Genomic DNA, 27,894 nt, shown 5'->3' with positions numbered 1-27,894 from the left:
TGGTTATAACGATGGGTCGACATGAGAGTGTCATTTTATGCATTAGGTCTATGGGGAAAAAAACCATTTATAACAATAGGTTATTCACCGCATATCGGATATAACGATCAAAATTTTGCCGTCTGGATGGCGTTTTCCGTGCCAAATAATCGTAACATTTGCGTTGCTTAGTTCCCTGAAACGATGTCGAGATGAGGCGATGTTTACCTCCATAAGTTCGTATCTGCCGCCATTACCGCGCAGCGCTTCTCGCCCCGCCCGCACACCGGAAAATAGCTGAGAAGGCGCAGCGCGCCACAAGATGGCGCTAGCTGCTTCATGCGCATAAAGCCCAGCCCCTCAATCTCCCAAAAATTGAGGGGCTTTACATGCGCATCGGCCACAGTCGCTCCGAAAGAGCGAGAAAGAAAAAAGAAAAGCGACAAGCAAAGCAAAGCGGTGGCGCCCGTCCCGCGTCTCTCTCTCGCAATAGCAGGCTGACGCCACCGAAGCAGCGTGCAACCAACGGTTCAACCCAGTTCGAAGATGGCGCCGACCAAGCACAAAGCTGTGTCGCTTGACATGAAGATGGATATTTTGCAGGACTCTCGATGCGGATTCAAGGTGAGAGCCGTTGTGAAGAAGTATGAGCTCGGCCAGTTAACGATATCAACCATCTTGAAAACCGGGAGCACCGCGACTGTGAAGGCAGGAGCTATCAGCGGAAAAGGGCACTTTACCAGTGGTTCATCACCAATTGCTTCAAAAAGGCGGGCTTTGTGCGAAGGACGAACTTTCCCAACCCACTGAGACCAACACGGTGGAAGCCGCTGACATAACCGAGCTCTGGGAGCTCGTTCCTACTGGTGACACAAGTGGTGAGTCGAAGGAGGAGCTTTTGACTGCAGACAGTGCTGCCTCGTTCTGCGATGAGGTCACCGACGAGGCGATCGCCGAAGATGTGCTGTCTCGAAAGACGGCAAAGTTGTGCGACGGTGGCGACGGCAGCAGCGACGGCAGCAGCGACAGTGACAACGAGATTGACAGTGACTCCTTGACCCCGACCTCTATGTCCACACAATGTGCACTGTCGTGGATCGACTCCTTAATTGATTTTATGCATGCTAACGGATTGCCGCCAGTGTTCGCGCAGCAGCTGGAATCCATGCACACCACGGTTGTGAAGCTGAAGCTGCCGCAAAAACAAGTGCAGATTTCGGACTATTTCGGCGCGCCTAACTCTTGACACGGTCATTGGCGCTAGAAATAAAGTTTGTTTTTCACGGCCTACTTTCTACACCATCTATTCTTTAGAATAAGTAGCGAATTCGAGTTCGGAGCTGCAAAGGTATGTTCCGCATTTTTTTTTGTTTTTTGTTTAATAACTTCAGTCCAGATATAGCGATCATCGGTTAGAATGATCATATTTTTCGTCCTTCTCGATATCGTTATAAGTGGACTGCACTGTAGTACACAAGTAGTATCCTTCAGATGGGGGGATTTCTGGCAGCATAAAGGGTGCAATGCGCACGCTGTACTTACTGCTATACTGCAGATTTATCAGTGGGTCCTAGTGGTAGGAACACTCTTCTTGATTTCTTAGCATCCCCGTAGAAGGGATACCATACATTTCTTGTACGTTGCATTTCTTGCAGCATAAGCCTGCAGTATGCACATTTTCACTACGGTAATAGCCGCCATACAAATTTGTTTTTCATGGCAAAAAGTTTTTCAACATTACTTAGGTCGTCAGCATCCTTACGGGGGGACTATCCCAACTTCTTGGGAGCGTAAAGTGCTTTGTACGCACAATCTCCAATCCACGACAGCGACACAGCTGTCTCGAGTCAGGCTCAAGGCGAATGAGCCACCCATCAGTGCTGTCCCAGAAGGCACACATGTTTACACTGGCTACTTTTGTACTCTGTGAACTCTTTTTCATATGTGATCTGTGTGTGCAAGTCTGCATCTTATCGTCTTCCCAAGATGGGTACTGAAACTTTTCAGAACTGTAGTTCAATCGTGTTCATTTTCAGTTTTCATGTGTGTTTTTAAAATGGGGAAGCCAAAGATGTTATTTTCTATTATATAAAGATGTCATCACCAAACACGCGTGTTACAGTGCTAACGTGTCTTCTTCTGTAACTCATGACTTGCTTTTGTTGCGAGGAGAGCGGGTAGCGCATTTTCCTCTCAAGGGAGAGGTGATGTAGTATCCTGTGTTGGCTTCTGGTTTCAGTTTTGGGTCGTTTACATCAGGGCACCACTCAGCGCCAAACACTGTAAGTTGCCTGCTGCCTTTCCCTCGCGGAAATAAAATCATTCTTTGCCCAGTCCCCGACTTGAGTAGTCCGGCTCTTATTCAGCGGCGCTGCGCACCCCTGCTGTTTAGGCCTCATGCCGTAGGTCCTCTGTCCGGCTGCCCCGTCGAAACTAAAACAATAGTTGAAACAGTCATGCCAGAAATCCGAGTAAAGTAACATAAGCATGTCTTGCAAGACTAAGAAGACATGACATTGTGCAACCATCTTTCCATAGCAGAGCTGCTAACTCATGAGACTGAAAGGGCAAAAGAATGGATCTTAGAGCGCCCAAACACAAAGTACATTGAAACATGGAAAAGAGTTAGCTAGTTAATTCGGGTTTAATGGCGCAAAAGCGACTAAGGCCATGCTGCGCCAGCCACAAGATATTAAGAATTCAAATGTTAAAGCAGCGGAAGCTGCATTAAGTTAGAGTCTGTGTAAAAAACTAATTTCTTCTAGAAAGCTGAACAAGTCAGTGAAGGGCATTAGCGGTTCATCTCCGAGTGTTGAGGCGGGGTGTAAAGGTATGTGTAAGTTATAGACATTTTGTCTCTGTGTTTCAATATTTGGACATGTCATAATAATGTGCATTACTGTGAGTGGTTCATGGCACTTCTTGCAAGTTGGCGGGTTTTCGTTTTGAAGCAGAAAATTGTGTGTCAGGTGTGTATGCCCGATTCGGAGTCTACATAGGATCACCTCATAGAAGCGTTGCTGGTGACTGCACGACTTCCATTCGCTAAGCAAGGGTTTTATTGTGTGTAACTTATTTGTGCAAGAGTCCCATTCTAGTTGCCACTTTGATGTCAGGGCCTTATGAATCGCTCGCATACTGTCTTTGTATGGAAGTGTTGTTTGCGTTACACCTTTGTACGCTACCATGAACGCGCATCTATCTGCTGCTTCATACCCTGGTATCCCAACATGGCTTGGGACCCAGCAGAATCGTAAGGTTCTTCCGTATTTGTTATAGGCCAACATCTTTAGGATATCCCAAAGCAGGGGTTCAGATGCGGAGTTAAGATTTAGAGCTCTGAGTGCGCTTAACGAATCAGTATATATGATAGCATACATCTGCTTGTCGCTGGTAATTTTTTTTACTGCCGTCCATATCACAAAAACTTTGGCGGTAAACACTGAAGAAAAATTATTTATCCGAATTCTATTTTGCCAATTTTTCATTATTATTCCGACACCTACATATTCTTGTGTTTTGGAGCAGTCAGTGTAAAATTCCATGTAATTTTTATATTTTTCTTGAATAGCTCGGAACTCTTGTATTAAGTGTTCTTGTGGAACGTCTTTTTTCTTTAGATGTGTTAATGTCCAGTCACATAGGTGTGAAAAGTTGTACCATGGTGGCAATCTTGGTGGCCTTTCAGCAACCTGTAGGGCCTCATGAGGAACATCATAAGTCTGACAGTATTCTTCGTGTCGTAAGATTAGTGGCCGAATCATGTTCAGTTTGCTTGTGTAGTGTATCCGTGATTTGCAGTGTGTTACGACGCTGTAGCATATATTTGTGGTGATGATCGAATTCGTAGTACATAGGAAAGTGTAAGCAGTGCTCTGTGTTGCTGTAAGGAAGGCTCATTGCAGTCAACATATAAACTTTGGGCAGGCGATGTTCTGTAGGCACCGCTCGCCAGTCGTAGGCCGAGATTATGAACTGGATCGAGTCGCTTGATGTATGACTGCCTAGCTGCACCATAAACTACACTACCGTAGTCGAGGATGCTACGTACGAGGGATCGGTATATACGTAGTAGACAAGTTCGGTCAGATCCCCAGTGCTGGTGCGATAGCACCTTGAGGATATTTAATGGTTTATTTGCTTTAATTTTAGTTGTGTTAATGTGGGCCAGGAAGTTCAGCTTTGTGTCAAACGTTATGCCTAAATATTTGTGGTCGTCTTTGACTGGCAAGGTTGTACCATTCAATGTGAGAACTGGATTGCAGTGTATAACCCTCGTTTCTGGGAGGAGAAGATAACTATAACAGTTTTGTCTTGAAAAACGGAATCCATTTTTGTCAGCCCATTGTGTAAGGTTATTTCATCATCATCATCATCATCATGATTTTTTTTATTTTCACCACTCGATACAAGGTGAAAAAGGGAGAGCCGGAAAAAAAGCCGAAAATTCTTCGGCTTGACAAAGCTCCGGTCTCCCCAGACAGGCACGGTAGCGGCTGGTGTAGCAATACAATCACTCATAAAGTGTGGATATAAGAGTATTTTTAAACAGAAATACATAGACATTTTTGTGTTATTACATAGAAACTAGTTATAATACAGTTGTGTCAAATAACTCCCAGTATACAATTACAATCTGTTATCCTGTATATTATTATTTAACACAACTCAGTCACATATATCATAAGAATGCAAAAGCAATGTATACATATATATATATATATATATATACACATATATACATACACATACATAAATAAATATAACAAATTTCACAGAAGTGTACAACAAACACAAGTTACCATCAGGAAACGTTCTTTCTTTTTTAGAAATTAGTTTACATACTTGCAAATACATATGTGCGTCCAGGTTAAAAAGCAGAAAAAAAAAGATAATCTTAATATAGACTGCTGCTTTCGTGACAGACACTTCGGCAACGTAGCCCAGGGCGTCGTCACATCCTCGATTTTTTTTTTTTTTTTCGCGAAGACGCCCTTTACAGCATCCAGTTTACAACCCAAACCCTGCCATGAGGTCCGGGCACAATCACTGGCGCAGAAACCTGGATTGTAGGAATAATAGTTACAAGTGTGAACATATAAACGCAACGAAAGTACATGATAAGTTCTGCGGAACTGTTAGAGCAGTTAACAATACACATCTATAAGAACAAATCCAATATTTTAGTTTTGTTTAGAGATAGCACATAAACATTTTGTTGGCTGAAATAGTTAAGTAGGGAAGGTAGTGTATTTTTAAGGCATTGGCAGCCATAATTAGTACGTGAGAAAGGAATCTGCCATAGTGCCTGGTGACGATATGAATATGTACTTCGATTCTGTTGTAGAGCTGCCAGGGTTAGGAATGAGTCGAGTTTTCCCAGCATAGCATTTCTATAGCTTAGTAACGTTTTGAATTTATATATGTCACAGGCTCTGATTATTCTGTTTTGTTGGAAAAGCTCTTGCGTATGCTCGAAAAAAGAAACGTTCGCTATCGCCCGAATTGCTTTCTTTTGAAGTATTTCCAGCATTTGAATATTTTGCGCTGTAGTGTTAGCCCATATAAGTGAACAGTAACTGACGTGTGAATGGAAAAGAGCATGATATATAAGACGCTTAACTTTAAAAGGTAGTGCACTTCGATTCCGATTTAACACACCAACAACTTTTCGTACCTTTGAGCAAACATGACTAACGTGTTCATCCCAGGACATATGCGCTGTGAATATTACGCCTAGGGTTTTTATGGATGACGAAAGGTTAATTTTATACGGACCCAACACAATACTATCTGGCAATGTAGTAGAACTTCCCGGAGCATGAAAAATAACGCATTTTGTTTTGGTTTCATTGAGGATGAGGCCATTTGCCTTAGACCACGCTCGAAGTCCATAAGAAACGGAGCTTGCTATAGGCGTTATTTCTTTTAAATCTTTGCCGGTAAAGAAAACAGAGCAATCACCTGCATACGCGACAAATTTACACATATCGCTCACTTGTACAATATCATTAATGTAATATAGGAAAAGTATTGGGCCAAGGATGCTACCTTGGGGCACACCCGCTGTCAAAGGTTTCATCTGCGACCTGTACTCATTAATTTCAACAAACTGAGGTCAGCTTTCTAAATAAGATCGGATAAGTTCAAGTGTTATTCCTCAGAAGCCATATTTTTCCAGCTTTATCAGCAGCAATTTGCGGTTGACCCTATCAAAGGCTTTGCTGAAGTCTAAGTATAACCCTAAAGTCAGAAATTTTTTTTCGATGTTCTCTAGAATAAGCTCCTTCCGTATGCTTAAAGCAGTTTCCGTAGACCGTTTTTTCTTAAACCCGTGTTTACAGTCAGTTAGCAGGCTATGTTTTCGCGAAAAATTATCAAAACGAAAGTTGACAATTTTTTCGATCCCTTTGATAGCACAGGAAGTATAGATACAGGCCGATAATTGCCAATATTATTTTTGTCACCTCCTTTGTGAACAACGATTACTCTCGCTACCTGCATATTATGCGGGAAAACTCCGGTTGACAGGGAAATATTAAAAATATGCATCATTGCAGGTGCAAGTAAGTCTATGACGTACTTAATTGGCCTAATTTCTAAATCATCTACGTCTCGACTGTGGCTATTTTTCAAGGATGAAAATTTTGTAATCGCCTCAGGGATGCTAGTAGGCTTTAGGAATAAAGATTCTCTTAATGAATCTACATGCATTGTATCTTGAATGTCATGATCTACGCATCCTACTTTAACAAAAAAATTGTTAAAATGGTTCGCAAGTTCTGTACCACCTACAAAACTGCCATCAATGTTCAACTTATCTGTTCGTGTATCGACTGACTTCAGATTTAGTGTTTCGCTTATTTTTTTCCATACTTTATCACTTCTACGCATGCAATCATTATTAAATATACAGCTGTAGTAGTCATTTTTCGCCTTTTCTTTTTCTTTGTTCAATTTATTCCGAAACTGTTTATATTCTTTCCACTTTGACAAGTCCTTCGACTTGATGAACGACTGATAAAGCTTATTTTTTTGGTTGATTTGCCTAATGATTTCTTTTGAAATCCATGGCTTGCGCGACTTTCTTTGACTCCGATAGTTTCCAAGCGGGAATGATTTGAAGTACAGCGTTTTGAGTTTGCTCATAAACTTATCATATGACTCGTTGGCATCTTCAATGGCAAAAATATCGCTCCAGTTCGTTTCGTGCACTGCTTCTCTGAATTTATCTAGTGTTTGAGCCGATATCTTGCGGTACGTTGTCTTTTCAGTGCACATGCTTTTAATGGTGCCTTTACGCTCTAGAAAAAGGTATATAGGCATATGATCGCTGATATCACAACTTATGACTCCCGATGTCGTGCTATCGATAGTCGAGTTTATTATGAAAGTGTCTAGTAATGATGAGGTAGTGACGGTTACACGTGTCGGGGATCTGATGATGCTGCAGAAGTCATTGCACTCTAGGATAGATAAAAATTGCGCAGTAGGTGCTGAATTAGTCAGCATGTCAATGTTGAAATCCCCGCCCAGTATAAGCAGATAGCCGCTTTCATTTACGTATGACAGAAGGTTATCTAAAAACTAAGAAAGCAGAGTGGCTGGCATTAGGGGGTCGATACAAAACCGCAAATACTGTCCTTTCTTTCTTTATGCATAAGACTTCATAATTTTCTGTAGCTGTGCTATATTTTCTAAGAATGTCATACCCTGTTAGAGAAACTAGAATTGCAATGCCGCCACGTCTGCTTCCCCTGCGGTTTACGAAGAAATGCTCGTATCCTTGAGGTATATAATGTTCCGAGTCATCATTGTACCAAGTTTCGGTAAACATCAGTACATCAAATTTTACCTTACATGATTCGATTAGTACAGTGACTTCATCTTTTTTGTTCAGCAGTGACCTTGCGTTTAGATGCATGAATGTTAGCAGCTTTGCTTTGCTGCTAATTTTGTGTCTCTTAATGATTTCCTCCGGAATCACACAGCCTGAGGACGTCATCTCTACTGGAGGTACGAATGTGTCAAAGCTTATGTTTGTTAAACGCTTGTGATTTTGCTCAGGTCGCTTTCACGCCTGATGCGAACAACAGGTGAAGTCTCTGTGCGATGTGCAAGAATAAGGCCATTCTTCGTCCACACAAATTTCCAGCTGTGTTCACGTTTGCGTGCTATTGCCATCCCTAACATTTTCTTCACTTCGGGACAAAGGTGTTCATTTACAAACACAGGAGATTCAGTGGGCAAGCCGAGGGATGCATTTGTTAGCCTTTTCTTGCGTGACTTTTGAAGCACTTCGTTGCGTTTGTCACGGCGTTGAAACTGAACAATTATATTTGTCTGATTTTCCTTCTTTGTACGAATTCTGTGACAAACATTGATGTCCTTGCGTGCTATAGGTTCACCAACCACCTCACCAATTTTCTTTAGCACTTCAACCAGATTTTCGTTTGGTTTCTCAACTATTCCTTTAATTTCAAGAGTTCGATTACGCGAGTAGTGCTCGGACTGCAAGAGGCCCGACTGGCAATCTGCCAAGTACTTCTCCAGCGTAGAAACTTTATGTTGTAGTAGTTCGTTTTCTTTCTTCAGCTCATTATTTTTACTTAATGTTGCCATCAATTTTTCATTTGTATCATCAAGGCTCTTGCTGAAGAAATCCATGCTTTTCTTCATTTCATCAATTTCAGTGTGCAAGTTTCCCTCTTCAGATCGGATGCTTCGCTCTAGCGCTTCTTTCATCTGTTTCCACTCATTTCTCATTTCATCTTTGAAATCATGTAGCATTCTTGAAACTTCCTTGTTCATATTATACACTAGTCGTGACACAAAGACCACATACACTCAAGATCGGGCAGCAGTGGCAGCTATTTAAAACTACAATTTGTATTCTGAAATGCGCTGAGTGCACCACTAACCTGCAAAACACAGAAGAAATGCTTCAGCATGTGCCTAGGAAGCCGCCACTGCTGCCGTATGCGATCCCCGGTGAGATGGCAGGCTTTATATGTCCAGATAGTCAGGTGGTCCCGGAAATCACGTGGTCCCGGAGCCAGACGCCTCGAGGTGTTTTCGTAGATTGCGCTTGCTTCCTTTTAGGCAGTCGATGACAAGGGCACGTGTATGCGGATCTGCAGTATATCTAGCTGCCCAGTGAAACTGCAAAACACAGAAGAAATGCTTCAGCGTGTGCCTAGGAAGCCACCACTGCTGCTGTATGTGATCCCCGGTAAGATTGCAGGCTTTATATGTCCAGATGGTCAGGTGGTCCCGAAAATCACGTGGTCCCGGAGCCAGTCGCCTCGAGGTGTTTTCGTAGATTGCGCTTGCTTCCTTTCGGGCAGTCGATGACAAGGGCACGTGTATGCGGATCTGCAGTATATCTAGCTGCCCAGTGAAACTGCAAAACACAGAAGAAATGCTTCAGCGTGTGCCTAGGAAGCCGCCACTGCTGCCATATGCCGTATGGTTATTTGTAGTTGTCTTTCGCAAGTGGGTAGATTTGAGGCACGGCAAGCCACTTGCAAATCGTCGACATATATTGAGTGCATAACAGAGGATGGTATGATCTTATTAACAGAGTTCATTTTGATTATGAAGAGTGTCGTGCTCAGCATACAACCCTGTGGAACGCCATTTTCCTGTGCAAATGTGCGTGAAAGTATTGTGCCGAGACGCACTTGAAATGTTCTACTTGCCATAAAATCAGATAGACAGTTTAGCATTCTGCCACGCACTCCCAAGTCAGCCAGGTCTCTTAAAATTCCATACCACCATGTGGCATCATGCGCTTTCTCTAGATCGAAAAATACTGTGAGACAGTGTTGTTTGTGTAGAACTGCATTACGTATTTCATGTTCTAGTCGTACGAGGTGGTCAGTCGTCGAGCAGCCTTTTCTGTATCCGCACTGGTGCACGTCTATTAGGTTCCTTGATTCAAGGATGAATGTGAGCCTTATGTTCATGATACTCTCGTAGGATTTGGTCAGACAGCTTGTTAAGGCAATGGGCCTGTAGCTGCTTGGGGACGTTGTGGATTTACCTGATTTTAAAAAGGCACTATTACTGCATTTTTCCAGTCTGTAGGCATTACTCCAGATTCCCAGAACTTGTTGAAAAATTTAAGAAGTGTTTCTGCTGATGCTTGAGATAGGTGTGCCAACATCGTGTAGTGGACACGGTCAAGACCTGTTGCTATTTTTTTACCGGCAGAGAGAACCCTGTTCAATTCTTGCATTGTGAGGACGTTATTATAAGGTTCATTTGAAGCCCCAGTAGTAGGCAGTCTCTGTTTCTCCGCTGACTTTTTATATTTTAAGAAATCACTTGAGTAGTTTGCTGAGCTGGAGACCTTGTAAAAATGTTCGCCTAATAAGTTGGCCTGGTCCTGTAGTGTTGTTTCTGTGCCTGGACATGTGAGTAGTGGTATTGTGTATGATGTGTACTCTCCTTTAAATTTCCTTACCTGGTCCCACATTTGTTTTGATGTGATCATATTATTAATTGAAGATACATATTTTTGCCATGACGATTTCTCTGCCTGTTTTCGAATAAATTGTGCTTTGGCTTTGGCGTGTTTGAAATTTAAAAGGTTGCTATAAGTGGGGTACCTCCGTAGGATTCCCCAGGCCTTATTTTGCTTCTTCTTGGCTTCAGTACACTCGTTCGTTCACCAGGGATTTAGCCTTTTGTGTACAATACCGAATGACTGGGGTATTGCCTTTTCCGCTGCAGAGATTATGACTTCAGTGATTTTTTTGTAAAGTTCGTCAATGCTTAGTTCTTGTGAAAAGACAACTTCCAGTTTCGCATTTTCCATAAAAAGCGGCCAGTCAGCGAGCTGTAATTTCCACTGGCGTGGCCTAGTGACTAAGGTTGGTCGTGATGATAAAAATTTGATGATTGTGGGCAAGTGATCACTGCCATAAGACTTGTCGATGGTTTCCCATTTAAGATAACTAAAAACAGATGGTCAGCAAAAAATCTAAATCTAAACAACTAAAAGTGCGGGAAGTCAGTGAAAAGTATGTCGGTGCACCTGAATTTAAAAGGCAGACATCATTTGACAGAATAAAACCTTCAACCATTTGCCCTCTTTGGTAAGTTTTGATACTGCCCCAAAGAGTACAATGAGCACTAAAATCCCCCACTAAAACAAATGGCTCCGGTAATTGACCTGTTATATTTTCTAAGTGTTTAGTGGTAAAATGGGTGTGGGGTGCAATATACTGCAAGCAAATGGTGATGGTTTTGTGAGTTATAACGGTGACCGCAACGGCTATGTGACTGGTAATGGGAACTTCTCTAGCTGCAATACCGCCTGGCACAACAATGGCTACACCACCCGAAAGCCGGTTCATCTGAGTGCGGTCGCGCCATACAACAGTGAAACCTTCTAAAATAAGTTTGTGTTTTTCGCCTAGGTTTGTTTCCTGTAAGCATAAAGCCACAGGTGAGAAGTTAAATAACAGGTCTTTAATGTCACCTAAGTTATGTAAAAGATCTCTACAATTCCAGTGAATAATAAAAGCCATTATGGAATTGAAGGGTAAAAATGGCATTAACAGTTGAATAGGGGGTAGGAAAGATGTTAGGTGACGTAGATCTCAAGAAAGGTGATACAAAGGAGCAATAACCTTCAGGTTATCGCCTTCTTATTTTGGGTGGTTATTGGGATCTTGTCCCTCTTACCACGCTCGAGAGTGCGCTTGTCCTTCGGTGTCAATGACACCGGGTTTTTGTGTCGATCTCCCTCGCTCTCTCTGAAGCGCTGGAAGACCGAGAGTTGGGCGCCGAGACACGTGCCTCGGGCCTTGGGGTACGCTTGATCTTAGGGCCATGTGGGACTGGTGTCTGCAAGGCCTCCGAAGAGGGTGGAGCAGTACTGGTTGCTTCCACCACGGGGGCGGGGTGGGAGGGGTCACTGCGGCAACACTGCACGTGGGCTGGTATGACTCTGGGGGCCTTTGTGACGCAGCCCCCGCCTGTGTCACATCGGCACAACTTCTTCGCGGAAGGTATGATAGACGCTTTCTGGCTTCAAAGAACGAAATTTTTTCTTTGACAGTTAGTGCTATTATTTCTTTTTCTTTTTTCCAGCATGGGCAAGACCGCGAGTAGGCTGGATGGTCTCCTTTGCAGTTAATACAATATGGGGAAGAAGTGCATTTTTCAGTTTGATGCTCATTGAAGCTGCATTTAGCACAGGTTGTTTGACCTCGGCATGCATGTGAAGTATGTCCGAACCTTTGGCACGTGAAACACCGTCTTGGGTTCAGGATATATGGTCTCACGTTTACTTTTACATACCCTGCATCCAGGGAGGTAGGAATTTCGCTTGTTCTGAAGGTGAGTATAACATGTTTGGTGGGGATTTCTTGCTCGTTTCTACGAATTACTATTCTTTGTACCTTTGTCACATTTTGTTCTTGGAAACCCTCAAGGAGTTCCTCATCGCTCAACCAATAAAGTCTTCTTCAGATATCACGCCCCTGCTTGTATTAAGTGTTCTATGGACTGACACTGTCACTGTCGCGTCGCCAATACTGCTAAGGTCAGTGAGCTTCTCTGCTTGGTCTTTATCATTCAGTTCTAGAAGGAAGTTCCCGCTAGACATTTTGGAGGCTTTGTACGTCGGTCCGACTTTTTCTTTCATGCATTTGGCTACAAGGAATGGAGAGAGTTTTCTTACTGGGATGCTGCTTTCGCTGTGTACTACATAGTACTTGGGGAAGGATGGAGCGTTGCTCCGAAAGGAGAAATGAAATGGTACTTCGGTGCGGCATCTTTTCAGACGCCGATCATAGATGACAGAGGTTTGTGCTGCCATAGAAAATGCGTATGTTCGGCAGCAACGCCGACCACCCACCACGGAGCCCGAGGGGACGCGGCAGAGCTTGTGTACAAGCCTGCACGACACCAGCCGTACGCCATCGCTATAGCCAAATAAGGTGTACCCAAGGTAGGATAGCCACACAAGGTTAACCCTTGCCGCCGTGGAGAAAGGAAGTAAATGGAAAAGAGAAGACGGGAAAGGTGAAAAGTGAGAGATAAAGACGAAGATTTGAGGAGAGAGAGACAGGAAAGGGCGACTGCTGATTTCCCTCAGGAGGTCAAAGGGGTGTGTTGCCACTGTCGAGGGGCCGTAAAGGTCCAAACACCCGGCATTGGCTCAACCCCCAGGATCCCCTTTTCCCAGGACACGGCTACGCCGCGCACGGCTACGCCGCGCACGGCTACACACGGGAGGGTCCAACCCTCGTGTGCTCGGGTACGTGGTGTCGCAACACGCCAAACGCCTGCTGACGCAGACGCCCCGACGGGGGAAACATGGAAAAGAGTCCTGTGTAATAGAAATACAGTAAAACCACGTTAAACTGTATCCGCTTAACAGTAGTTTCGTTTTAAAAGTAGTAAAGTCAACTCCCCGACTCAGCGGCTATTGACCATAATGTGTTTTGTATCCACGTAAACCGTACCAGCTTACTGCGTACGTATCGGTTAACACATAGCATTTTCAGTTTCCGTCGCGCAAACACAGCAGTGCGTCGTCTCCATCGGGCGCTGATAGTGGCAGAAGCTGCGCATTGTACCAGCCTCAGGAATGCAATCGTCACAACGAGAACAGCACCCCGCAATGAAAAAGGCACCCCACGACTTCTGCAGCACTACCGCCCGGGTGCATGGAGAACATGCAATGCCAACGAGGAATCTGTCGTGCGAGTGTTTGCTGAGAAGAGGGGGCTGGCTGAAAAGCTGGCTCGCAGCTTCAACAAGTTTGAGGCCGCTGTCGTCGCTGCTAGGCCACCGCGGTATCAAATGAAAATAACGCTTTTGTCGTGCGAAGTGAATAAATACTGCACATTTCTTTCCCCTTTCATCACACTCTCTCTGAGTTCCGTTTTTGACAGGTAAGTCGGCAATCTCATGCTATTTCAGTTAAGCAGTACTACCGTTTAGTACATACTTTTTCCGAGCTCTGGCCAACTATGGTTTAACGAGGTTTCACTGTACATTGCAAAAGGATGGATAGGTGGGCTAGTTGGTAATGCACTATAATAAAAACTTAGAGCACTAACAGCACAAAGGAAGTTATGTGGTGCATTATGTGATGGTGTGGCGTGTGTGGTGTGCGTTTCTCCTATGTCCTTTGTGTTTTCAGTGCGCTAAGTTTTTATAATTTTTATTACAAACAAGTTCACAGAGGAAAAAATTCACCAATTATTATGATACGCCCTAATGCAAAATTTGAGCGCAGCTCTATTTGTGTTTTCCTTTCAAAATATATTGAGGCAAAGAACTTGAGAAAGACATGTAGCATAGTCGACAGTCGTCGAAAATTTGATCTGCGGGTGAAGTGCATCGGCTTGTATACATGACTCATTGAAGGTTCCAGTGTAATCGCTGGTGCCGTATGGCTTCCAGAAAGTACTACACAATTCTCATCGCACATACAATCAGATTACAAAACAATCGCAAACCATGACAATCGAAACAAGTGTGAAAGAGACAAAACCAAGCAAACCAAACAAGCGCAAGCGTGAGTTGATGCGAGCAGACGATAGTACAAAACAAGCAGTCCAGCTGAGACCAGATACAAGTACGCATTGAGCGGTTGGGCGGATCCGCGTGGCACCAGTTCCTTGCACGCATGTCACTGAAGGGACTGGTCTCATTGGTCTCTGCTGTGGCTCGTGTCTTTCATCTCCCGCTCCACATTCGCTTTTTCATCTTTCACTGTGCTCATTTGCTCGGTTACGCTGCTGACTGCGATGCTCGCCGCACGAATGAGCACCTGAGAGCTGTGCTCCAAAATGCACAGAATGTGCCACATTGCCATTGGGGCATGCAATGAGTAGCTGCACAGTAGACGACCAAGCGAGTGCCAGAGCATGAGCATCTCCTACACTGTTGATGTTGGCAATCTCCATGGAAACACAGCCAAAACTGATATGCATAAAAGCTGTTACTGCAAATTATTCAGTGCATTCCGAGTCATGCTAGTATAAGTCCTGCCTACTTTCTTGGTCTCGTTATTTTGACCAAGGAGGAAACAGAGGCTGCTCAGCAGTAGTGCATGGAGCAAGTGACAAGCAACTCACCTGGGATGCTCTGGGACACCTGGGCGGCAATCTCTACCAGCGACAGGGGCTTCATCCTGGAACAAACATTCTTCAGTGACCACACTGGGGAGGACACAGCTGCCAAGCCTTCATTATATCTGACATACGTTACCAGTGGCCAGATTAATAAAAACAAAACAATCGTGTCTATGCAGAAATGCATGTCTGATGCCCCCAATGGGCTTTGCTGCATGATACATGAACCAACGATGAATTATAACCGTCACTAAAATGCAACCAGGGTCCCTTGATACTTCTACTTGTCGCAATAATTCAGGTCAAGTTTCCTATAGAGAGAGAAGCTGCCTCTAGGGGCAACACTGCAAACAAGGAGGCCACCACCAGTCTCGTCGGCTTGCTTTGTGGTTTCCATTGCTAAGACAGGAGGAGGATGCAGTTGGCTACAGTATACAGCAACTCGCACTATTTTGGGAATTCTGTTTAATTGCATGTCTAGGTGAAGATACTCAATCATCTTGAAGGCTCCTGCTAGAATGAAACTTGCAATGAAAAAGTTTTAAAGCATTCTAGAAAGCACTTCATTCAGTAGCTTCTTTCTTCTTGTTATGTGATCACTTTTTGTTCGTCCTACAGAAACCCCACAAAATATGAACAAAAACAGCGGCACACCAGGCTTCCTATTTCACATTCAGCAAAGCGAACAGGACTGCCAAGTGTTTTAGTTCACTAGATTTCATTTTACGCATTCTCTGTTTGTGCGGAACTATTTACTGCAGCCAGCAAGGTGTTTCCGCAATAAAAATCCATCAACAATAAGCATTTGTTGCATTTTCCTTTCTGCCTGTTCGTCTGTGCTTGCAAAAACCAACTGGCCAAACTTGCAGTTCCACAAAAACACTGCGGCCATTCTAAAGCACAACCTCCCAGGTGCAGCGCAGGAAACGAGGTCTCCAGGGACAGCAATGAAAACTAAATGCCCCAATACTATCACATAGTAGTGATGGTGAAGAAATCGGCAAAACTATGAGTGACGAAACTAGCTTTTTATTGGGCAAACCTGTGCCTTCAAAAACAGGCTACACTCAAGGAATGACAGCAGCGAACACAGTCAGCAATCATTGAAAATGTCATCTGCCAGTGAAGCGCATCGGCTTTTATACACGAGCCATCGAAGGTCCTAGAGTAATCGCTGGTGCCCGCCTGTCTTCCAGAAAGTCCTACATAATTCACGTGACACATGCAATTGAATTACACAAGCTTCAGTGACACCAGACAGCAGATAGAACCATCAATAACATTCGAGAAACTTCCTATACATACGCGCATGTCTTATGCTGAGCGATAACATTTGTTAGACGGTGAAAAGTTTTGGTTTGCTTGGAAACGTTCTTTAAACACTTCGCTAAAGCTAGTCCAAAAAAGAAACAGCAACATCCTATACTGCTTTGTAGAAACAGCACAACTAAGTTTTGACCATGCCTTATACCTTAGGTGAGATAAAGTGCCATACGTCAGTCCTACTTGCAAGTTCATTCATTACTGGTGAGATCGTTTAGCTTGCTATAATTAGCACATTGCAATAACGTTGCTGTATTCAGCATTTCAGGAAGTTGAACTGGACAGGTTTCTAATTCTTCCATTTTCTAGAGAAGTCTAAAACCCTCCTATACAAATTCGGCTCTTCCCGCCAAAGATATCTTTTCCGTGACACTAAGGTCCCATAGCACCCTTCAAGAAGGGGAATTTCTTTGAACATTCCCACAGCATAAACATGTCATATGCACACTGCCACGTCAACGATGGTCCAGGACCATCACTCTTGACCCAGGCTCAGAGCGAGTGAGCCGCACATCTTTGTTATCCGAGGCGGATACATGGGTTTTCACTGTCTTTTTCATTCAGTTTTCATATATTGAGTGAATTGTATGTACTGTTGTCTTTTCAATACGGATCTACAATTCAAATTTGTATCTTTACATTATGTAAACAGTGTTGCGTGCAATATACTTCATGAAAAAATCCTTGCCTTGAACATGTTTGTTATATGTAAATGTACCTACTGTTGTCAAAAACTGTTGCTTTACGTTTCCTGTTGCAATGGTGCTCCTCCTATACAGCTCTATTGCTTTTACTTAATATTTGTCCATCGCCATCTAAAATGCATAAATGCTACGGGTCCTCTCAAAACATCATTAATTGTATAATGCATACAGTTCCTGCTTTTAGTCTGCAAGACATTTGCGTGTCTTTTAGCAGACTGCCTTTTAAGCAGGATGAGATAGCTTCACTTTTTTTTAATGAAAGGTGATGTTATAACCTCAGTTCCGGTTTTGCAGTGTTCTTATCACTAGCGCCATGCCGCACTCAACCTTGCAAGTTTACTACGCCATGTTCCCCTTCCCATCTTTTGAAATAAATGTCAGTTTTTGTTTGGTCCCCGTCGTAAGAAGCCCTCCTTCCTTCTGCGGCACTCCGGTCCCCGCCATTATGCCCGCTCAGCAAGCCTGCCCCTCGGCAGGCACCATTCGACACCACGCAGCTACATCACTACATTTCCAGGTTAAGTTTTGTGCAGTGGACTCGCGGTTATTCTTCATTATTTGCAGTAATAAATTCAGTTATTTGCAGCCTTGTCCCGTTGTCTTGTACTTCTGCTACGTTGTGGTGGGTTTTCACCTTCAATCATGTACCAAATGACTCAGCTTTTGATCTGGGTGTTCATCACCTTCGTCTGGCCTCGGCCTACTCTCCATGTTTAATGGTAATCACCATACAATGAATTTTCTGATACTACCGTTATCAAAACATGACAAAACAATTTATAAACTATGAGGGAGAGTTATGCAGTTGTGGAACAGTGGAAGAATCCTCCTGTCGCATCTGCACAGTCCAAACTTAACTAATTTACACATTTGCACTGGCAAGGCGCAGTTTGTACCACAAGCATGGACAGCCAGGTGGCTGGCCCATAACTTCTTGCTTAGTGCAGTAAGAAGGCTTTGTTCCAACAATGCAGTAAGAAAAGTGCGGCCCAGAAATTAAGAGCAAACAAAACAAAAAAAGACTCGGTCACTCACTTGTTTTCAAATTCCGAAATGAAGTTCTCATACATCTGAAAAGAAGCCAAAAATTAAAACCAAGTACTAGCATTCCTAACTGGAAGACAACCCAGCCACCAAAATACTGCAGCCCAGCAATCTTCCCTGTCCAGTCTTGTCATCCGTACCCGCTCACTTCAGTAACAACAGACAAGCTGCCCTGTTAGGCCCACCACCTGCCCTACCCCTTTTTGGTGTCTCATTGCTGAAGCTTCTTTGTTAGCTTTAGCCTCTTGGTTACCATATTTATTCAAATCTAGGCCAGCTTAAATTCTAAGCTGACTCCTGAAAGTCCGAAGCCAGAAAAAAATAAACTTACCTTGAATGTAGGCCGAACAAAAAAGCAAGGACAGCATTCCCAAAATGGAAACAGTCTTTATTGAATATGAACATGCTGAGCTGCTTCTATGTCACTATCTTCTTGGATTGTAGCGCGAAGTGAACACGGACACAGAAAGCAGCAGACAGGACGATCTGCTCCTTTCTGTGTCCGTGTTCACTTCGCGCTACAATCCAAGATCATGTCACCGTACCAACTCGCCTAACTTTCCATCCTTTTGCGTCACTATCTTCCTTATTGCCGTCATCTCTTCGTTGTGGCCGGTACAAGAAAAATATGTCTCCCATTGCCCCGCCCGGCTTGAACGTTTTACAATGCCTCTGCAGCTAGCACAATTTTTAGTTAGGAAGTGGCAGCACAGTGGTATCACCTATTTGGTGCCATTATAATAACTACATGCCAATACAACACAGGTCAAAATGGCGATGTCGCTCGTGTACTTCAGATGGCTACTGCCGCTGCGAGTAGTGGCTGCGATACTGATTTTTTTAGATGGCACTAGTTATGCACCATATTTATCAATTTCAATTAAAAACTGGTGCATATTTTTAAAATCCTTGAATGTGAGCGTACCCTAGAGTTTGGTATATGCTTATTTGAAAGGAACTATCGGCCTAGATTCGAATAGATACGGTAAGTACTAGGCACCGGTTATGCACTTTGCCTTTAAAACAATTCGCTCAGCACATGCATTCTCATTATGTCTGTGGCTGGTGCGCAGCTCATTTTTGATTCCATGCCAGGCTATGTGAACACTACTTTAGCCAACCAAACATTTACCCTATGACGATAGACTAAATTCCACCCCATTTTTAGCATTTTTACTGGCGTCCCTCAGCGTTCACACCGAGAGACGACGAGCCAAATTGCCGAGGTATGGGCCCACCAGATCTCACTGCCTGAAGCAGCTCAATGAGAGGAGAACAATCATCACACGGCTAAGCTGCTGGCTACTTTTGCAAGCAACTTCCACCGCAGCCAGTTAACATATGCCCCACCGTGGGGCACCAATGTCGTCGCTAGCACCATTTGCGAAAGCAGTCGCTCGTGCCTTCATGTGCGCAGCAGCCTTGAATTTTTTTGGGTGTGTGACATAGAACTATATATTAGGCATAAAAGCGATAATCAGAAATATTTCTAATAGCTCACTCGAATTACATTACACACTGCTTCAGCTTAAATCCATCTGGTCAAATTGTGCGATGCTGGGCTGGCGCGCTGGTCTATGTGGCTGGGCAACCAACCTTCCCTGCTTATGTGCCGCCGCTGAGAGACGTTTGTAAATACGCTGAATGTGGAGTGGGCTTAATGCTCAAAAACAGCTTTACTAAGCAAGGACATTCTAGTACAAGCCCGATGACATTGTAACACCTCATCATAATTGTGTCACTAGTACTCAATCCCCGATAATAAAAACAACATTGTAGGACAGAATAAAATAGTGCTTCCCTACGCCTACTCAATTCTTAGAAATATCAACTGAATAGAGTTGAAATAAAATGAAGAAAAAAATGTGCGAATTCTACACACTGTAGAAATTGATGTAAGCGAAGCTTCCAGTGTTGTTTGTTTTGATTGATGACAATTAGCAGTGATGACAATTAACGGTGAAGTTCTTCAATGTTCAGTTCAAAATTAGAGTGGCAAGTTGGTGTTAAATGCTACCTTGCATGCACCACTGCTGTTTGTCTCCATGCTGCACTAAACACTCAGGGAGACAAAAGTGTTTGCTAGAGGCATTGTTGTGCGCCATTGTTCATAACCTCCGAGAGGATTAAGTATTGTCATTGCTTCACAGGGCACATCATATCTTGGCACAAGTGTTAAACTTTAATTTAATTGTAGGGCTGTACGTGCAAAAACCACAATTAGAGTATGAGGGACGCAGTGGCGAACTTCCGATTAATTTTGATCCCCTGGGGTTCTTTAACATGCACCTAAATCTAAATACACAAGAGCTTTTGCAGACGAGAGTACAATAAATCCACGTACACAAGAGTACATAGTCAGGATTGAACCTGCGACCTCAACAATGCCATAGCCGCAGAGCCACCACCACAAGAGTGTTGATTTTATGTGCGGCCACTCCCGTAGTGTCACCTCGATACTACAGTGCTTCAATGCAGCTTTGTGCCTGGCACACCCTATGTCAGTAGCCCGTCTTTACATATTTGCGCGGTGTTGATTTTCCAGAAATAGCAGAAATGTACTGTACCATGCCTTGAAATCAAGCACAGTCTACGCTCGTTATGACAAACCCACATACAACAGACTTTCAGATTTAATGGATCCTATTTCAGCCTTAGTTTGTCCTACCTATTTTATTATTGCAACGAAGTTCGCTTTTAACGGACTGCGCTACAATGGACTATCAGCTACAGCGGATGACATTAGTGGCAATCTTTTTCAAAATCGGGCTTATAAAACAGACTTTTGCTGTGTCGGCATGAACTGGCAACTGACTTCCGAGGTTCAGCCGATGATCACGGCTCAATATCTCACATGCGAGAAGGAGAGGAAAGCGGGGCGGAAGAGCGCCATCTTTCGTGTGCAATGCACAGGGGGGAGGCGAGGGAAATAGGGAGGAAGGTTCTACTCTGGTGGCTGCTGCTAACGGCGCAGCGGCGCGGGTGCCGTGTTTTGAAAGCGATCTGCAATGGGACAAAGTGCACGCCTGCGCAGGTGCCGTATATTGAAAGCAATCTGCGATGTGAACAAAGTGCGTGCCCGTGGGAGCCTCATCTTCAAAGCGATCTGCGATGTAGACAAAGTTCGCTGTTGTGAATAAAACTGCTACAGACACAGGATGGAGGGAGACGACAACATAGGGCAGTTGTCTCACCAACTGGCCTACTTTGCTAAACAAAGTGCGCATAGTGCCGGTAGCTTCGTATGCGCTGTGCTTTCGACGTTTAGTTCGCGTTGAAGCGAGAGACAGCACGAAGGTCAATTCACTCGCTGCTGCTGCTGCGCTTATCTTTCTTAATTTGCTATCGCAATCGATGCTTCGCCTTTCGGGTGAAACTGCGACATTATTGTTTTTTTTCTTCACTTTGGACGTTTGTCACTCACTCTTTGCAATAAAGTTGTTAGACATTGCAACGAAAGTTTAGGATATTATGGACTTCGGATAAAACGGACTTTTATTTTTTGTCAGATTACCAGGGTCCATTGTAAAGGGAGTCATCTGTATATCAAATTTGTCTGCAACTGGCTGTCATGTCTAGTAGTAGCGTTTCCTTGCCTTCTTATGTCGCGTTTTCAGTCTCCCACCCTCCCCCCATGTATGCAAGCTGCGAGCTAAGAGTGACAAGGCTGTTGTTCCCTTGTTTCACGACAGCGTCGGTTCTACCCATTCCCTGCGTCCTCTCTACTTCCCCTTTGGACTGCTGCATTTTAGTACAAAGGTAAATGCTGGAGTTTCTACAATGCTTTTGAGGGGCATCACTGATAATCACAGCAGTCAGGAGGGCAGTGTGGCGATGCCCAAAGAGCGCCAGAGGTCATTATAGCAATATGCTGGAAAGATCCAAATGAGCTTCTTGCGTTGCCTTTCCTGCCATGTATATGCATGCTCTGAACCACATCCCCCCGTGGCGGGCAAGAGAGCAGCAGCAGTGAAAAAGTCGAAGGAAGAGGCAAAGAAAACAACACTTTGAAACTTCATTTTCATTTAGCCCCATGCTGGCTGCACTCTCAGGTTTTGGGATTTTCGGCACTGCATGGTGCTGCAACGGTTTTGCTGGCTCACGAAGTTTATACTAACTACAAGGAACGAAATTTGCTGCATCCATTTCATGTATCTGGTTGGTTTTTGGCTAGAGATCTGTGTTATAGGCAAACAAATTGTAGCACCAGATCTCATGCACTGTTACTCACTGATGGCCGTAAATGGTAGGGGAGACATGTACAGTGTCACACTGCATCAGTGGCGGTGTCAAAGAATGCAGTCCATTTAATCATAACTTTCTCCAGAACTAAGTATATTATGGCACAAAACAACTGCTTACAAGGAAATGTTGAAATGGTATATAACCAGTCCACATTGACTAAATACTTCCCATGAGTATCCCTTTAGGTACTTTGTGATCTGTGGCAAGTTATCTCCACATTTGCTGAACATGTGCATAAACCATAGTGTACCAAGATATTATCTGCTCATCTTTCCAGTCTAGCAACCAGCGTGCAGTGAATGTATACATTATTCTCTCCTACTGAGAGAACAAGAATATACAGCAAACTCTCCTCATAACCAAGTCAATGGGACAGAAAGTCCACTTTATCATAAGGCTACTTTGTTCAAACCAGGACAACTGAAAAGAGCCAGTGTAACATGGGACATACACTGCAAGGATGTGGGATTTCGTAGAATAGTGCTCAAGATAAAAGCTGAACTCAACAGCAGCAACATGGCAGTCGCTGATGCCCGAGAGCCCTGTTTGCCCACAAGTGCCACTCAATGGCAGAGTGGCTTCACAGCACTCTCTCGTGGGGTCATACTGCCAAGAAAACAAAAGTCTAGCAAGTGTTGTCGGCACAAAGAAGAAAAGAACATGCACCAACACCTTGTGTTCGCTCTCTCCGCACCGTCTATACCACGACATGAAAAGCAGAGGGTCATTACGTAGCAGTGTGGTGTGGATTACCCGATCTGCGCTAAGCCTAGTTCAACGTCGTCAGGTACAACATGCACACACCTCATCTGGGGCAACAAAATACATCATTGGACAAATATGCTCGACAGGCTCTCACCTGGAACAGGGCACTGCCCTGCTGCATCTCCGGGCAACGGACAAAGGCCTGCAACTTGAGAGTCAGTTGGTGCCACAGCCTGCAATGACAGTTGAAATCCACTGCCTTTGTTAGCAACCCGCCAGCGCTGTTAGGAAGGTTGGGCCAGTTTTAACCCACAACACCAAAAAACTCAAATGGGTTACAAGATCTGAAGACTATCCTCATACTGACACGCACCTTCTCGGCCACGAACGAGAAGAAAGGGGGTTAACCGAGGGGCCCGATATTTATTAATCAATCATATACTGAAAGTAGCTAATGGCATTTTATTGTGTCTGATATTCCGTCTTCTACATGGCAGTCTGTCAAAAGCCCAACCAGCCCATGCGACACTAATATAGAGTCCAAAATAGATGCAGTTGTATCACATAGCCTGGTATGTTCTCCTACAATTTGCTCTGAATCATATGTGAACGCCAAATCCAAAAGCTGTTCACCACTAGCCACATCCACCTCCCCGGGTGAGTATGAGCTCGAGTTAATTCCAGGTAAGTTAAAGTCGCCCAGGAAAATGATATTGTTCCCACTCGAAAATTTCTTTTAATAAAATTTCCTTAGGCTAGTCATTACATCAGGTGAAGTATTAGGGGGTCTATATACACCTCCAATGTAAACTGTTCGATTGGCAAGCTTAGTCTTATCCCATATAGCTTCAATACTATCCGATTGTTGGAGTATTACAGAAAATGCTTTGCTTAACATATGCCTACACCACTGCCTCTTCCTTCTTGATCCCTTCTAAATGCTTTGTAATCAATTGGCACATCTTGGCGCCGTTTACCCTTCCACTTTCTTGGGCATTTATGTTTTACTACAACTAACCTTGGGAGTGTTAACCAGCGCCATTACTCACAAACCTCAGCGGTGGATGTGGAACATCCTTTCTGCCACAGGCATCCCGAGTACGAGATCCTTTTGGGTGAAGGCAACTGGTCAATAAACCCACACATACGACCTGAAGGCATTAATGGTGCCAGATTCGAGAACCTCACGTAATGAACAAGAAAGGGGGTTAACTGAGGGGTCCGATGTTTATTAATCATATTGTTACGTAGGAATATTGTTACCCCAAGATGTTCTGCAGTCGGCGCGCGTCATGCATCTCAAAAAGCACACTCTGTCGTAGATGTTTTGGCCCGACAAGAAGATCAGCGCCGTCAGGGAGGAAGTTCCTTCGGTATATAATGCCGCCCTGGAGGACATATCGGAGAACGGATGCGTCGGTAGGTGTAGAGCCCAGACGTTTCGATGAGTGCTCGCAGCGATAGGTCTCGGTACTGCTCATCGGCAATGTTAGCGAAGGCAGACAGAGAAAATGCCGTTGGTGCTACTACTGTCGGCGTCGGCAGGCTCGTCGACGAGTAGCAAAACAGGCAGTCAGGGTCCTTTGTAGTCGCCCAGATTTGTAGATGACAGAATACGAGTATTCCTGGAGGCGTAAGGCCCAGCGACCAAGTCTTCCTGTAGGATCTTTCAGTGAGCATAACCATCAAAGTGTGTGATGGTCTGTGACAACGGAAAAAGGTCGGCCATATAAGTATGGGCGGAATTTCGCAACCGCCCAAACTAGGGCCAGACACTCACGCTCAGTGATGGAATAGTTGTGCTCTGCGGGTGAGAGGAGCCTGCTGGCGTAAGGGATAACACGGTCGTGGCCGCACTGGCATTGTGCCAGTACTGTGCTAATTCCGTGACCACTGGCACCATCAGTACGGACTTCGGTAGGCGCAGAAGGATCGAAATGGGCCAGAACGGGAGGCGTTGTGAGAAGGTCGATTAGATGAGAGAATGCAGAGGCCTCGTTGTCGCCCCACTGGAAAGGGGCGCCTTTTTTCAAAAGCTCGGTTAGTGGTCGTGCTATGGCGGCGAAATTTTTCACGACCCGGCATGGTTGCTCAGTGGCTATGGTGTTAGGCTGCTGAGCACAAGGTTGCGGGATTGAATCCCGGTCATGGCGGCCGCATCTCGATGGGGGCGAAATGCGAAAACACCCGTGTACTTAGATTTAGGTGCACGTTAAAGAACCCCAGGTGGTCGAAATTTCCGGAGTCCTCCACTACGGCATGCCTCATAATCAGAAAGTGGTTTGGGCACGTAAAACCCCATAATTTTAAATTTTTCACGAAACGGCAGAAGTACGAACAAAGGCCGATGAAGCTGCACCCATCCTTGACACACTTCGGAACAGGGAAGTGCGTAACAGCATGAATCTTGCCTGGGTCCGGTTGCACTCCATTCGCGTCAACGAGATGTCCAAGGACGGTAATCTGGCGACGGCCGAACTGGCACTTCGATGTGTTGAGTTGCAGACCGGCTTGACGAAAAACGTCCAGGACTGCTGAGAGGCGCTCGAGGTGCATAGCGAACGTTGGGGAGAATACTATAACGTCATCCAAGTAGCAAAGGCACGTGGACCATTTGAAACTGTGAAGAAGAGAGTCCATCATGCGTTCAAAAGTGGCAGGAGCGTTACATAGACCGAACAACATCACTTTGAATTGATAAAGACCATTGGCTGTTACAAAAGCAGTCAAGGGCATCATCAATCCGAGGTAGGGGATGCACGTCCTTTTTGGTAACCCTGTTAAGGTGCCGATAATCCACACAAAAGTGCCATGAGCCATCCTTACCAGTACAACAGATGACGCCCATGGACTACATGACGGTTCAATAATGTTCTTGGCAAACATTCTGCGAACTTCGGCGTGAATAACTTGACGCTCAGCCAGTGAAACTCGATACGGGCGGCGATGAATAGGACGGGCATCGCCGGTATTAATGTGATGTTTAACAGCTGTAGTTTGGGCCAAAGGACGATCGTTAAAGTAAAAAATATCGTGGTAGAAAAACAGAACACGGTAGAGCTGCGCCCCAGTGTCTATAAGAGCAGACACAGAAACACCATCAACTTGTATGTCAAGAAGGTTCAGATGAGTGGGCAACGTCAGGAGAGGATTCGGCGGCATAGGGAGTAATGCAGCGTCACCTCGAGGTGCTGCATCGTCTAGTATTCCGGCTGGGAGCAGCGTACTAAGGGAGTCGGCGAATAGGGGCTGGGGAGAGCGAGATTGTCATCGTTGGGGCGAAGGCGACCGAGAATAGGGGCGGTTCGGCACAGGAGAATCAGTGGCGGCATTGTCAGAGCGTACGGCATAGGGACGAGAAGGGCCACCTGGGGTGCGAGAGTAGGCATGATAAGTAGACCGGGTTGGGGAACTCCAGCAACTGCGACAGTGCCGAGAAATGTGCCCGATTCGATGGCAGTGAAAACAAATGGGCGTGTCGTCAGCAGTGCACCAATCAGATGGATTTCGGAAACCTAGTGAGCAAGAAGATGCGAGACGGGGCGGATTTGAAGAAGCCGGGCAGGTATCAAGGCGATGGGCCGAGCAGATGGTGTGAAGACCCATGTTTTTGAACTCCTGGCAGACAACTGCCTGGATCAGGGAAACCGTGACTGCAGGTGCGTTGGTGGGGCTGGAGTCGAAGGCAGCCGAATAGACGGCCTTGATCTCAAGCCGGACGATCCTCCATCGCCAGTGTTGTTGGGACGAGGAGCATCGGCACAGGAACATGTCACTGGGGTGTTGGGCAGACGGCCAAACTGCTGGTCGATGCGTCGGCTTTTAGCGAGTTCCAGGTGGCACTCTTTTATAACTGCATCCACCGTCGCCACATTGTTGAAAACGAGCAAGTTGAAGGCATCATCGGCAATGCCTTTGAGGATGTGGGAAACCTTGTCGGACTCAGTCATATGTGCGTCAACATTGCGGCACAGAGCAAAGATGTCCTGAATGTATGTGACGTAGGGCTCCGCTGGCGTCTGCACATGGCTGGATAACGGCTTCTGCGCAGCAAGTTGGTGACCGTATGGGTTGCCGAACAAGTCTCGGAGCTTTTGTTTAAGCGAATCCTAATGGCGAGCTCATCTTCATGCATCCGAAACCAAAGTCGAGGTGTGCCACCGAGGTAAAAGACTACGTTGGCGAGCGTGATAGTAGGGTCCCACTGGTTATTGCGGCTGACGTGTTCGTACAGGCTGATCCAGTCATCGACGTCTTCCCCATCTTTGCACGAGAATACGCCAGGATCACGGGGAGCAGGGAGAGTGATGTAGGTCGTCGAAGCGGCAGCAGGAGTTGGAGCAGGCGGAGTCGAGTTGTCGTCGCCGGGAGCCATGATGGAAAGCTCGACGTACCGTCCAATGTGAAGCTTCGTGACAAGGTATGGGGAACGTCCACCTCCACCAGATATGTTACGTAGGAAGACGCAGACGAAAAGCTATATACAAGTATATTTACAAGGAAATACGCCGCACTTGGCCAAGAGGCAACACCCCGCACTAGCTTCTAATCGTCGTCATCTTCACACTGCTCGCCTCTTCGTGATGGCAAATACTGTTCCGTAGCAATATCATTAGAAGCCAACAAACAGATGCCAAGCACAACATAGGGGAAATTACCTGTACTTAATAACTGAATTCAAGAAACAATAAATTAATGGCAATGAAAGTGGATGAAAAAAAACAACTTGCCGCAGGTGTGGCACGATCCCACATCTTCACATTACGCGTGTGATGCTCTAACCAAGTGAGCTA

General features: G+C 44.9%; 1 protein-coding gene across 4 annotated transcripts in view; it reads right to left on the bottom strand.

Annotated features, from left to right (window-relative positions):
• Positions 1-27,894, bottom strand: part of LOC142558596 (26S proteasome non-ATPase regulatory subunit 13-like) — a 283,634-nt gene that overhangs the window by 246,589 nt on the left and 9,151 nt on the right. For all 4 annotated transcript variants that reach the window (XM_075670747.1, XM_075670746.1, XM_075670749.1 and 1 more), the window contains exons 2-4: positions 23,256-23,334; positions 18,143-18,177; positions 15,084-15,139 (exon numbers count right to left, since the gene is read on the bottom strand). In XM_075670747.1, the coding sequence (XP_075526862.1) occupies positions 15,084-15,139; positions 18,143-18,177; positions 23,256-23,334 (170 nt within the window). The remainder of the gene's footprint in view (positions 1-15,083; positions 15,140-18,142; positions 18,178-23,255; positions 23,335-27,894) is intronic.

Source organism: Dermacentor variabilis, chromosome 9 (genome assembly GCF_050947875.1).
Source record: "Dermacentor variabilis isolate Ectoservices chromosome 9, ASM5094787v1, whole genome shotgun sequence".
NCBI lineage: Eukaryota > Metazoa > Arthropoda > Arachnida > Ixodida > Ixodidae > Dermacentor > Dermacentor variabilis.
This window is presented reverse-complemented; position numbering and strand designations above follow the sequence as displayed.